The sequence below is a fragment of the Danio aesculapii genome, chromosome 4, assembly GCF_903798145.1.
Source record: "Danio aesculapii chromosome 4, fDanAes4.1, whole genome shotgun sequence".
Classification (NCBI taxonomy): domain Eukaryota; kingdom Metazoa; phylum Chordata; class Actinopteri; order Cypriniformes; family Danionidae; genus Danio; species Danio aesculapii.
This window is the reverse complement of record NC_079438.1, coordinates 43,674,378-43,688,854: the sequence shown is the minus strand read 5'-3', so window position 1 is coordinate 43,688,854 and position 14,477 is coordinate 43,674,378. Positions and strand designations below refer to the sequence as shown.

The 14,477-nt window shown below is 33.8% G+C and overlaps 1 protein-coding gene across 1 annotated transcript in view; it reads left to right on the top strand.

The window, feature by feature from the left end:
- exoc4 (exocyst complex component 4) overlaps positions 1-14,477 on the top strand; it is a 197,312-nt gene that overhangs the window by 74,904 nt on the left and 107,931 nt on the right. The window contains exon 10 of the mRNA XM_056455755.1: positions 4,414-4,510. Coding sequence (XP_056311730.1) covers positions 4,414-4,510 — 97 coding nt within the window. The remainder of the gene's footprint in view (positions 1-4,413; positions 4,511-14,477) is intronic.

The following is a 14,477-nucleotide window of genomic DNA, read 5'->3' as shown; positions in this document are numbered from 1 at the left end:
AGACCGAGCATGAGTGTGCGATGGCAGCTGTGTTTTCTTGTTTTGCTGTTGTAATTGAGTCCTAATTGAATTAGCAGGAGAGAGATTGGATAGATGGAAAGAACGAAGAGAAACAGGAAACTAAGGAAGACGAAGATTAATTTCCTTTCAAAGCAACTTTGAAAAACAAGCCGAGCTCCAACCAGAAAGCTTTAAGAGGGGATAAAGAATCATCTTTTGGTTTTAATGAGAAAAGGGCTTGGAAATGAGAGAGAGTGTCCTCCGTGAAGGATCGAAGGAAGGTGGAAATGACTGGAGCGGCAACGGGAGGTGTGTTTGAATGCTGGACAGGTGCACCGCTTGGTTTTTAGTGCAGTGAAAGGTGAACACACTTCTCATTTGAGGCACGTCCTGCCTCTCAAAACAATGAACACGGGATGACTCTGATTCCAGACTTGCGATAAAACCCGTACCGGTGGAGATTACAATGTTGAACACAAATCACTTTCTTTTGCTTAACTTGTAATTCCACAGCACTACTGTGCCCTTGGTTACCCATGGTAAATATAAGCAAAGATGGATGTGAAAATTGTATTTTATTGTTTAGCCTTTTGATATTTTGCTCAAAATATTAACAAAAAAATTATTCTAGCTCTAACTGACAACAAACAATTGAAAACACAGCAGAGTTTTATTAAAGAAACCAAATGTCTGCAACAATTATTGGCAACCACATGCGAGTTAAATATTTGTTCTATTTCCAATTGATATTTAACTTGTTTAAAGTTAAATAGATATTTAGAGGAAAAAAAGTTGTTTTGTTTTGCTTTACAACATAGGAAGTGGCTATAAGAAAATAATAATTAATTAAATAAATAAATGAATAAGTAAATAAATAAATTAAATATAAAAGGAAATCAACAAACAAACAAGCAAACAAACATATAAATAATATTAAATAAATAAATACGTAATTAATATTAAATAAAAAAAATTATGAAATAAAAAGAAAATAAATAAATAAATAAATGAAATAAATAAATGAATCAATAAATAAATAAATGAATAAATGAAACAAAGAAACAAAAAAGAAAATAAATAAATAAATAATATAAAAAATAAATAAATGAATAAACAAAAAAAATGAAATAAAGAAACAAAAAATAAATAAATGAATAAATTAATAATATTAAATAAATGAATGAATGAATTAATGAATGAATGAATGAATGAATAAATAAATGAAATAAAAGAAAATAAATGAATGAATAAATGAAATAAAGAAATAAAAAAGAAAATGAATGAATGAATGAATGAATGAATGAATGAATGAATGAATGAATGAATGAATGAATGAATGAAAAACACAACACAGCAAATGATATTATTGCAACGATTAAAAAATCTCCACAGGAATTGTTATAAAGCCTGGAAGATGACATGTGTCTATCTTGTCCAAACAGATAGATGGTGCCCTAAAAATCTCCAAAAATCACAGCTAGGCAACCTAAAAAGTTAGTTGGGTCTTGAGGTCAAAAAGTCTAAAACTACAATTCATCACCACAAATAGTTTCAAAGAATTTAATGGGGAAAAAGCCTCTACACTCATTCTAAAACAAACTAAAGAATCTTATTTTGTTTTCTCTATATACAGTTTCAAGTTAAAGATCATAAGGTTAAACAATAAAGTAATTTTTGTCACAGCCATATTTATTCATATTTACCAAGGGTGCCAATATTAGTGAAGTGCACTGTACAAATACATCACACACACACACACACACGCACACACGCACACACGCACACACACACGCACACACACACACGCTTTACTGTTTGTGCATTACAGGAATCATCTGGCATGAATATTTGTGTTCCTGGACTTATTTCAAGTCCCTTGGGCAAGAAATCTCATGTAACAACTGACTGATAAAAGCAATTAAACTGATTCTCCATCGAAGGCTTGCATATGTATGTGTGTGTGTGTGTGTTTGTCAGGATGGCGGTGCCGGGGCTTAGTGCTACGTTCATAGTTACAGCAGTCTCTCCAGTGGCAATCTCAAAGGGCTGTGAAATTTTAATGAATAACATTGTCACAGTGCGAGAGAGATGCCAGTGGGCTGCCGCAGTGCCACTTCTATTCACCGACCCATGAGGCCACACACACACACACCTTCTGTCCACCCGGGAATGTTCTTATTGATGGCAGACTTGATTCTCCTGCTGTCAATTATATTGATTACTTGTGGATGAGTGGACCTAATAAGGATTGGAGCCCATTTCATTTTTTGGGGCCCTGCCTCATCATGAGAGAGTTACACAGCCATGATTTTCTTATTAACCCTGTTAGCGCAGGACTACGCACAGACACAGAGGGACAAATGGAAGAGAGGGGAGGGGGTGCTTGTGTATATCTCTCTGTCTGACGTGTGAAGTCTGGAGGGAATTGACACAATGACTATTTTGAGGATTGATTGAGTTATCTGTGTTTTGTTTGTACTGTGATCGTGTGTGTGCGCGTGTGTGTGTGTGTGTGTGTGTGTGTGTGTGTGTGTGTGTGTGTGTGTGTGTGCGTGTGCATGTGCGTGTGCGTGTGCGTGTGTGTGTGTGCGTGCGTGCGTGTGTGTGTGTGTGCATGAATGCGCTCACGTTTTTGCTGTATCTTCCTTTTGCTGTTGCGTTTTGAATTGTTTTCTTTTTATTGTAGCCTTTTTGTTTTGTTATCAGCAGTATTTCCCCCCTTTATTAGGTTCATCTTAGGTTACACAATAAAATATACATACTGTAGGTTTGATACATATAATTTACTAAACAAGAAATTATCAGGAAAGCATAATTATTCACTAAATAAATATATAAATTATAAGGTAAAATACTACATATACAGTGCTCAGCATATATAAGTACATCCCTCACAAATCTATCTTTTAAATTCATATTTTTAATAGGAAGCTATACAATATTATATTTGTGCATAAATTACATTAGATTAGTCAGTACTGAAGCCAAATCTGGAGCTTATCCAAAAACTAGTACACCCCAATTTATTTGTTATAGAAAAATATTAAATACAACTTTTAAAAAGAGGAAAAATCAAGAGAAGTAAAAATTATTTAAAAATTGTTGGAATTTTGTAGTTAAAAAAAAAAATTGCAATATTTTGCTTGAATGTAATTGTATTATCTTTCAATTTCTAAATATGTTCAGTGACTAAAATATTATTTTAATTAATATATCTGTTTAATAAATCTGTTTTGTTTAAATGCACCAAAATACATTGCCCATATTCACTGAGAAATGGATACACATTTTTAAAATGGGGTGTACTCATTTATGCTGAGCACTGTATACACAAAAAATATACACACATAAGATAACATAAAATTCATAAAAAAACAAAACAAACAGAAGGAAAAGTAAAGTAAAATAAAATATATACAATGCAAAAAAGCAATTAAGATATAGGTGCCTCCTTAAATTTTTAGAAAAGGGCGCCAGACTATCTGGAACGGTTCTGGCTTTTGTTTTATTGCGAACCAAATCTTTTCCATTCTAAGAACATGTAAAAAAAATCATACCCCATTGAACATAAGAAGGGGGTTGTTATCAGTAGTTTCATTTTTTTTTTCTTTGTTTGTTTGTTTTTTTGCTTTGATTTCTTGATTTCATTTTGTTTAGTGTTTTATTTCTTGCATTGTTTAACTTCTTCCATTTTTCGTTTTCTTGAGTTTTGTTTAGCATTTGTTTGCTTTATGTTGTTTGTTTTGCTTTTTGTTCTTCACAGTTGTTGTTTATTTTTTTTCATTCTGTTATTTCTTTGCATTTGTATTTCGTATTAATGTTTTTTTATTTATGCTTTGTAGTTCTGCTCTTGATTCTCTTTATTTGTTTATTTGTCTATGCTGTTTTATTTATTTGTTTGTTTTTGCTAAATAAGCTGTTTTGACCATTTTGAGGCATTTTGCTTTTTAATTTCAGCTTTTACTGTTTTCCAGACAGTTTCAACTTTATGAAAGCTAAACTTTTTAAATTTATTCTTCAAACATATGCATTCTGCTGTGCCATTGAGCTAAAAAAAAAAATAATAATAATAAAAAACGCATTTCGTGCGATAGCCTTTTATTGGTCACACTTTATTTTGAAGCTCCATTTGTTAAATTTAAGTTACATTCCATCTACATGCCAACTAATTCTCATTAGATTATAAGTAGACTGTTATGTTGGGGTTAGGGTGAGTGTAAGTTGACATGTACTTGCAAAGTTTTTTATAGTCAGTTAAATGTCTGTTGAAGGAGCAGTATCAACAGATATTAAGCAGACAGTCAACTAATACTCAAATATACCATCAAAATAAACTGTTACCCTTTTATCAGTTAAGTTTTTGAAAAGCTATTTTTAAGAAAATATGTAACTTTTCTTACCATGTCTATTCAGGTGGAGCTGATGATAACCTGATTGAGGGAGGTGACACCAAGTTCCTGTGTAAACCAGGAGCCAGAAACATCACGGTCATCTTTCAGCCATTGCTTAGGTAGGTCCTGTTCACAAATGTACACGTCAGGCCAACATACTTTATAAAGCTGCATTTCAACAAGCTGTTTAAACTCTACCCTACTTCATCCATCTTATCCATCATAGCATGTGATCCTTTTTCCTCCTTCCTTTCATATTTTTCATGGCTGCTGGCCATTACCGCAACATTACCAAGCCTCTGCCATTGATTTTGATTTGTTGTGACGGTATCAATTGGAGCGTTCCGTTCAGAACCGCTCCGCATTCAATTTTCCTTTCAATCTCCTAATCTATTGGATCATCGGTCCAGCCCACTAATGCCCTGTCATATTACCACTCTAATACAGAGACATATCCCAAGCATGGCCGTCCTGCCCACAACGTGACTGGACTTACCAATACTCCTATTGCGTGCAATTACATTCAAGCTGCGGTGCATTGATTTTTTTGAGGTTTTTTAAATCAGTTTTTTTTTCTCCAAAGATTGTCACTGAGGCTTTTAGATGGCTCGATGCTATTTCGTCCTGGATGTAACAACCTTTTAGGACACTCTTTTGAGAGACCCAGTAGTTAAAACAAAACAAGGCTCAGGTTGTTTTGCTATACTACGGTTTTTGTTGCATTAAATCATACACATTTTAACCAAAGTCAAGTCAAGCATCACCATCACAATAGTATTTGAACAAACTTTTACCCCTATTGGTATTCAATTTAAGAAATGTGTTTAGATGCATGGTTTTCACCTGGCATGTAATAAAAAAGGTAAAATATATATACAGTATCGATATCGGCTGATAAATGCTATTTTTAATGGTATTGTTATCGGTCCAATATCAAAATTATAAAATATATTTATTTAACTTGTTTGTTAATAACTCCCATTTTGTTATTTAACCTATTATTTTTATGCAATAGTTGCAAAATTGCATGTTAGTTTGCTATGTGAAGAAAAGGAAATCTTATATTCTTAGATTTATGTGAAATTGTAAATATACGTCCATCTAATCATCTTGCAATTTTTAAACTATTGCTTTTTTTAGTAGGCCATTCTAAGATCAATTCAAACTTTTATGAAGTGTTTTAAGTTAAAATTAGTTGTTCACTGTATAAAAATATTACATTTTCAAATATTTATATTTATCGGTTAATATATCGGTTATCAGTCTCCAAATCTGTTATCGATATTGGCCATGAAATCCATATCGGTGCATCCCTAACTAGAATAAATTCTCTACTCCCAAAACATCAAATTTTAGAAAAGGTATTGATTTATTGTGTTCCAAATTATTAATTTAATTTTCTGTACTTTTGTTTTAAAAAGATCTAAAAGTCTTAATTTCCATTCACATAATAAGCAGAAACACTGGCTCTTTATTTTGTTTTGTTTTGTTTTGTTTTGTTTTGTTTTGTTTTGTTTTGTTTTGTTTTGTTTTGTTTTGTTTTGTTTTGTTTTGTTTTGTTTTGTTTTGTTTTGTTTTGTTATTTTTATTTTTTTATTTAATTCCCAATTGCCAATCGGTGAGATTTCACATAATAAAGCACCACCACCTCAATAGCAGTGTATTGAGTTTACCAAACTTCCCATTCAACAAGTACACAAAATCCCTATTCAGTCCATCACAATTGAATATAAAAGCATCATCCCTGTCATTTGGGGAAAAACACATCTCTTAGCCTTCTGTGTTTCTGGCTCAAACTCTTCAGATATATATTTTACAGTACGCCCACCGTAAAGAGGAGGCACCTGCTGCACACTGATATATTCTACCCATGTTCATTAATCTAAATGAGCAGCTCTCAGTGTTGATGCCAGCGGTGGGACGGGCAGAGGGCGGGTCAGTCAGCTGTCTGTCTCAGATGAATGGCAGGCGGATCATCGCTCTGACAGTATGGACAGCTCATCTGGTCCCTGCTGGGGTGACGGACCGAACAAATGAATGCATGAATAAACGAGTGACTGCTCTCCACCTTTTGCCAGCCGACACATAATGGCTGCTATCAGTCATAGTCCTCTGTTATAGGAGCCTGCTTGGCTCTCTAGAAGTGCTTCATGCTTTTCTACATTGATGCACGGTCAGACTTATGAGGAAAAATATATATTTTTCTAACCATTGTTTATTGGGATGTAGTTTTGCAAACAAAATTGCACTAATTACACTTGACACTTTATCTTTAGGCAGAAATGTTCTTTTAAATTTATTCATATTAACTTTGGCCAGTTTTCTTTAAAATAACATTATCGGTTTATGGACGTTTGGTTTATAGATAGTTTCACAACAATATGCAAAATAAAAACTGAGCTTTGGCGCGTCGTCTGGCGCTGAGCCAGAGAAAGATGTGTCATATTATCACAATTATGCAGCGTTTTAACCACCTAATGCTTATTTTATGTTTTAGATATGTAAAAACACACAAGTACTAGTAAAGCAATACATTTAGAGTTTGTAAAACACACAAAACAGTCTATGGAAGTCTAACAATCCATTCAAATATAATTTGCCAGTGTGTATTAATTATATCAGATAACAATAAAGTAACAATAAAGTTTAATCCACTCTTCTCCCAGCTGGCCAGCCACTTGCTTACATGCATTTTGGGAGTAACTGGTGAATTTACATGCTGAATCCTGCGTGTCCCGCTTTTATGAATGAGGCAAATGCGCGGCCGCATGTAAACATGGCGATGTCATCACACGTTATAGATCATGAACAAGATCATTTATTTGTCTTTTAAGCAACAAAAAACACTTACATGTTTTTGTGAATTGGAATATCAGGTAGTTGATGACATGATGAGCAAGCGTGTGAATATTTTGTATTAAAATGGAAAAAGCATAATAAAAGGGATACGTCAGTCATACTGTCATCGATTAATCGAAAAAATAATTGACAGATTAATCGATTATTAAAATAACCGTTAGTTACAGCCTTAGTTAAATGTCTGTTGAAGGAGCAGTATCAACAGATATTAAGCAGACAGTCTACAAATACTCAAATGGACCATCAAAATAAAGTGTTACCCATAAACGTAAAACTAATTTGCACCCCTTTTCCTTATTTAACTACTGTATAAACTTTTATTAGAAACAGTAAATTCTTGAGCTTTTTAAAAGCTTTTTAGACATTTTGAGATGTATAAATTTAAGTAATTATATTCTCATCCTAATTTTATCAGCAGTTTTTTTAATTAAATGTTTTTCATGCATTTTGAAAGACTTATAAGCTTATGAGCATTCAAATATTAGATTATTTAAAAAATCCCTTCAGTGTTTCAATCAGAATTGGAAGGCAGCTGTAGTTATGGTATCTAACCTTCCCAAGCCAAACCTTGACCCCTTTATTCAACCCCATGCACCGATCGAACAGCACCTGTGCGGACTGATGCAGGAGTTTGTTTTATCAGTGACCAAGAAGAACCTAAACTTGCGCCAAAATCAATACGGCCTCTTAATGTTACTGCCAATCAATCCGCCGTGCAATTTGTGATCAATAGCCTCCATGGAAGAGGCTGACGTTGAAGATCTCAGAGGTGTGGAGTTGATGCTTTTTTTGATTGATGCTGGGCAGGAGCAATCCGAGGAGATCGATAATCCCTTCGGGTCGCTTCACACATCTCCAAACCCGCTCACTGTACGCTAATATATGAGCTCTGCTTCCACTGTACAGCGCAAAGTGCGAAAACACTTTGGCGAGTATCAAATCTCCACTGATAGATCAATACGGTTGCTCCATAAAGACCGCTTGTGTACGTGTCGATCTCTGTTTGTGTACATTTCCATTGCTTGAATCTACTACTGGAATCAGTCTGGAAGTATGCAGCTGTTTATGTTAGTCTGTTAGGTTTGTGACTATATACTGTACTTTACTATATGTGGTTTTATATTGACATAAGCTGCAAAAAAGAAACCCAAATGTTTCAAACCAATTAAATAGCAAATGGATTAATGTACAATGGGTAACACTTTTCAAGAGGATTGCATCAGGAAACATTATTAATGCGTTACCTGTGAGAAATAGCTACAGTTGTTTAGTTAGTTATGTTAATTTCTGTTACTGAAGTTTTTTTCACAATATATATTGTTTCCGTTATCATAATATCTTTCAGATATATGATTTATAGTTATATTGACATAAGCTGCAAAAAAGGGTTACTTTACCAAGTATAATAACAAACAAAAAGAGAAAGAAACTATTTCTGCATAGTGCTTTACAGTTTTTAAAGGTCGATCTTTGACGTAATCTCGACTGAAACACAAGGAGAGGGTGGGACAAAGAGTAGCTCCTCTCCTTTTTAAAAAACTGCCAATAGCGTTTTGTTTTGTCACCGTTCTGCCAGTGAGAGTTCATTATGAAATGTTTTGTTTTTTCAACAAGACAAATAAAACTTTTTATTAAGGCAACAAGTTTCTATTTTTATTTCAATCGACCGACTTAAAGTGTACAGAAGTTACTATAAGAAAGTAATGTAATAATGCTCTTAATAAAAATACATCTGCAAGTTATTAGTTATTTGCTCCATTAAATTAAAGAGTTCTGACTTAGGATAGAATAGGATAAACTTTATTTGTCCCCGAGAGGAAATTTATCTTGGGCAAAAAGGTGCTACAATGTTATAAATAAAACAAACAAAACAATTAAGAACCTTTTTTTTTTTTTAATATAACACCAAATATAAATATTTGAATATGAAAAATATAAAGCACAGAACACATTCGGGTGCTAATGTACTACAGGTGCATTGTTCTTGGTAGAGTTTAACAGTTTTATCGAGGTGGGAACAAACGAAAGCTTCAATCTATTGGTCTTACACATTGGCATTCTCAGTCTTCTTCCTGATGGTAACAGTTGATATTCACTGAAAAGAGGATGTTTGGAATCAGCACTAATATTTATTGCTCTTCTCATACCCGCCGGTTCATATAGAGTCTGTTTGGGCTCATATTTTTTTATTCCTATGATTTTCATGGCTGTTTTTGAATATGAACCAATTTATTTTTCAATTAAACAGACAGATATCCAAACCAGACTGTGATTTCATAGCAAATAAGACTTTCAAATATAGCTCAGTATTAAACATTAACAAAAAATGATGTCAACTAAGATTCATTCATTCATTCATTTTTCAATGCCAACTATTCTGGCATATGCTTTACGCAGTGGCCGCAACCCAGTTCCAGCCGCAGCTCAGTACTGGGAAACACTCATACATTCTTGCATTCATACACACACTCATACACTATGGCCAATTTAGTTCATCCAATTAATCTATTGTGCATGTCTTTAGACTGGGGGGGAAAACGGAGCACCCAGAGGAAACCCACGGGAACACAGGGAGAACATGCAAACTACACACAGAAATGCCAACTGGCCCAGCTGGGACTCGAACCAGTGGCCTGCTTACTGGGAGGCGACAGTGCTAATCACTGAGCCATCGTGCCACCACATCAACAAGTGTTACTGAACAATAGACATATCCATTTCTAACCAGATTAAAATGCTAAATTAAGTTTAAAAACAAATAAATAGTGCATACGTCTTCAGGCATTTGGTGCTATGATGAACACCATTGCCAATACAATATACAACAATACTACCAAATACTCTTAAAAGGCAATATTAAAGTTTAAATAAGTGCCTATGATAATAATATCATGCATCATTGTCACAAAATATTGTATTCCTGAATATCGACTCACGTCTAGACTGTTAGCTCCTGGGTTTTTGCCTCGCTAACTCATTTGTGGGTTCTTATGTTTATGCGTGTTTGGTTACGCATATGAATTGGAGATGGCGAGAGGGGAGACTGAGCAGGTAGGAGGTAATTTAGTTTGACTTGTGGGGCCTCACACTGACATTTGAGTGGTATTTAAAGCCTCCTGCCCTGACTGAGGTTGGCATTTTGAAAAGGGGGCACTCTGTGGATTGCCATAATCTCTCCCCTTGTACGCGTCCATGCTCAGAGGTGATTAGACCTGGCAGGACCCGCAGTCTGTGAGATCACACCCCGGCCAGAGAACAGATGTTAGGGCCACTGGGCTCTCAGTCTGCGGTGGGTGGAAGAGGCGGGACGGGGTAATGGTAGTTGGGGTTTAAAGTGACATTTTGAGGATTTTTGGAAAATCATTGATTGCTTATTGTTTGTGTTTAGGCCTTTCACAATCAATAGATCAATCGCACAACAAATGGACATGACCTCAATCATTTTTGGTGACGCAATATATATCACCCATAAATAAAAAATAATTCTAGCAGCATTTTAGCTGATTGCGCAAATGGAGGCGTCAATGTCAGTATGGTTAAAAAAAACACTATAGTACCTAAAAATTACTAAAGTATATATCACAGCCTTGGTTACTTTTTACCTTGCACTTTTTTGTTAACATTTATGATTATTTATTAGTTTAGGATTTCATTTTTACTTTCTAATTCCAATGCCTAATTCTTAAATTGTTAAAATGATTAAATCAAATAGTTTTACTATAATTAAATGAAATAGTTTTAAGAATAAAATATTATGTGTTCTTTAAAAGATTGTGATGATATTATATTGTAATTCTGACATTATATAGTGAGTGTCACAAAATGGTCTTAAAATGACATTAATAATATTGTTTATTGCAATATATTTTGGTACAATATATTGTACAACAAAATAGATATCATGAAAAGCCTATTTGTTTGTTGTATGTGTCAGCAGGAAATGGCTTTTGAAGTGCTTTCAGTTGTATAATGTGACACAAACTGAATATTCGTGGTTATATATCTGTCATTTATTTAAATTAGTTATACTGTCCCATTCAATAGTTTGGAATCAGTAAGATTTATTAATGTTTTTTTATGCTCACTAATATAATAATCACTAATAAGATGCCTGTATTTATAAAGATATATACTAATAAAAATGATTTAATATGACAGATGATTAAAAAATTGAATAATAAAAAGATAAATGAAATGTAAATATGCTGTACAAAATCTGAACAATTCTAGATTTCTGATTTTAGTTTCAGTACAAATGTAAATGTAAAGTATTCTTGTTATAGCAGAGCTGAATTTTCATTAGTCATTACTTCAGTCTTCAATGTCACATGATCCTTTAGAAATCATTCTAATATGCTGATTTGCCGCTCATTTCTGGTTATATGTTTGAAACTGCTTGATTAATTTAGGCAAAACAATGTTTATGAATCTTTTTTTTGTGCTTAAATTTTTATTGATTTTACATATGAGTTGTCACGGAATCTTTACAATTTTCTTTCCAATAAAACAAAATCCACTACTTATAACCCCCCCCCCCCCCCCCCCCCCCCCCTCCTATATCCATAGTTGAAGTCTGCATAATTAGCCCCCTTGAATTATTAGCCCCCCTGTTTATTTTTTCCCCAATTTTCTGTTTATTGGAGAGAAGAGCTTAAAGTATATTTTAAATGCTTAACTAGGTTTATTAGGTTAACTAGGCAGGTTAGGGTAATTAGGCAATTACCCTAATTGTATAACGATGGTTTGTTCTGTAGACAATCGAAAAAAATATATAGCTTAAAGGGGCTAATAATTTTGCTGTCGAGGATGCCGCGCACACAAACTAAAACTGTGCTTGTCAAGCAACAAAACACCATGCCTGAATCTTACTTATTGTTTTTATTGTTTTTTTCCGCTGCTTTGTAGAGCTCTCAGTTTTAGCCTCTTCCATTCGTTTTACTTTTAGAGAGATACAATTGTAGGTAATTGTAAAACTCAAATTTTCCCCCCTGTTGTAGCACTTTTATTTTAGTTTGACATCCTTTTTTCATCCCCTGTTTTTTGATCTCTCTCTCTTTTACACAAGGTATCAATTTCTTTAAAGGGATGGGGAAAAGCAATTCTGCAGATCACAGAGGAGGCCATTTGAGAAGTGTCAAAACTTTTAGAGTTATTGATGGCTGGGGACAATTTCCTAGGGCAGTTTTTTTTTTTTTTTTTTGCAACTGGCAGTGTATAGAGTTAAACACATTTTCTCCAATTGTATGTCAGTTTTTCACTGCAGTTGTTAAAGCAGCATTGTGTTTCACAATGGTTTAAAAACATGGTGTCTGCTTTTTAAATATCACATAAATGCTGCAGCAAGTGGCATGAAATTCAGGTGTCTGTTTGAATTTACTGTTTAAAATGCAAATCCAATTAGATTCACTTTATTTGGAAAACAAAGCCAGTCTCTCATATAATATCTCTACTAAAAGACAGAAAATATTACTGTACGCTAATATTACTGTATTGTACATAAATCAGATGAACATTTTCATATTAGTCAATAATATTACTGTAATTAATTAAAAAACTGAATAAATATAGATTTACACATTTACTCAAGTAAATAAACAGAATTAATGATGGGCTAAAAATCTGCTGGAAATCTGCAGAATTCTGTGCGCGCAGATTCTGTGTATGCCTACTAATTATCCTAACCTGCCTAGTTAGCCTAATTAACCTAGTTAAACCTTTAAATGTCACTTTAAACTGTACAGAAAAATATCTAGTAAAATATAATTTACTGTCATCATGGCGAAAGATAAAATACATCAGTTATCAGAAATCTTCTCCCCGTTAAACAGAAATTGGGGGGAAAAAATAAACAGGGGGGCTAATAATTTAGGCGGGCTAATAATTCTAATTTCAACTGTACATTCATACAATACAAGTAGATAGAAGTTCCCATATGTTTACTCATCCATTGTACATGTGTGTGTATATATATATATATATATATATATATATATATATATATATATATATATATATATATATATATATATATAATCACAATAGGTTTAGCATATATAAAATAAAAAAATTAAATAATATAGATTGAAATTAAAATAAAATAAAACGGAGGGAAGAAAAAAAAGTGTGAGAAACAAATAAACAATGGTCAAACTGCAAATATTAAGTTTGGATCCATTTGCTTTATATATGTCAGCACTGGCTGCCAAATAAGATCATTTTTTTACTGCAACCTTTGGTGGAGTACAGAATCTTCTCCATTGTAAGATGGTATAGATCCCTAATCCAATGATTAAAAGTTGGAGCAAATTTGTCCTTCCATTTGAGTAGTATAAAACATCTAGCAATTAATGTTGAAAAAGAAATCACTGGGATCTGTAATTAAACCAAATATTCCATCACTACATTTTATTCATCTCGTTCACTATAATGTGAAAATGTTTTCCTGTAGCCAAAGTTTTTTTGGGGTGGCACAGTTTCAGATCCCCATTGAGATGAATGGGGAATGCAATTGGATCTCTTTTACCAGATATCCATCCATCCAGTCACATCCGGCCATTATTTGCTCACGTCTTTGCCCCACACAAGATAGGAAGCCTGCCATGATGGTAGAAACAAAGAGCCACGATAAGAGAAAGTCTTTCCTGTTCTTCTGCTGTCAGCGCATATTAGAAACAACTGACAGTCCAGATAGTTGCAGGATACCAGCCACTAATACGATAAGCAGACCCTTGAGTCTAATAAGGCTTCATTGCTGTCATCCCATTGGAAACTGTGCAAATGACACAGGAAATGTTCACATTGTTGAACGTCTATTTAAAAGTTGCTATAATCTTACAAAGAACATGTCAGTTTTGTGTAGGCGAGTTTTCTGTCGACCATCTGGCAGACATTTTTTTTTTAAGTCAAAGTTTAGTGTCACATAAACAGACTGTAATAGCAAAACTGCTATTAGCAATAATGGCCTCCAATGTCTCCAAATGACTCAGTGTGTCACTTCAGCTCAGTTTTTGGTCCATGCAAATGGGTTTTGCTCTCGCTCTGGGATAAGTTGACTGGAGTATAATGAAAAGTTCTGTTTCTTGTTGCCTTGTTATGTGGGCTGTTGTGAATTAATGAAGCTTAAATCAGTATGTGCAGACGTTGGAGATTTTTGCAATCAGTCTTGGATTTTGGTAAATACATTTAAGCCTCCATTAAATAAGATAAGCAATGTGCATAAATTACCGT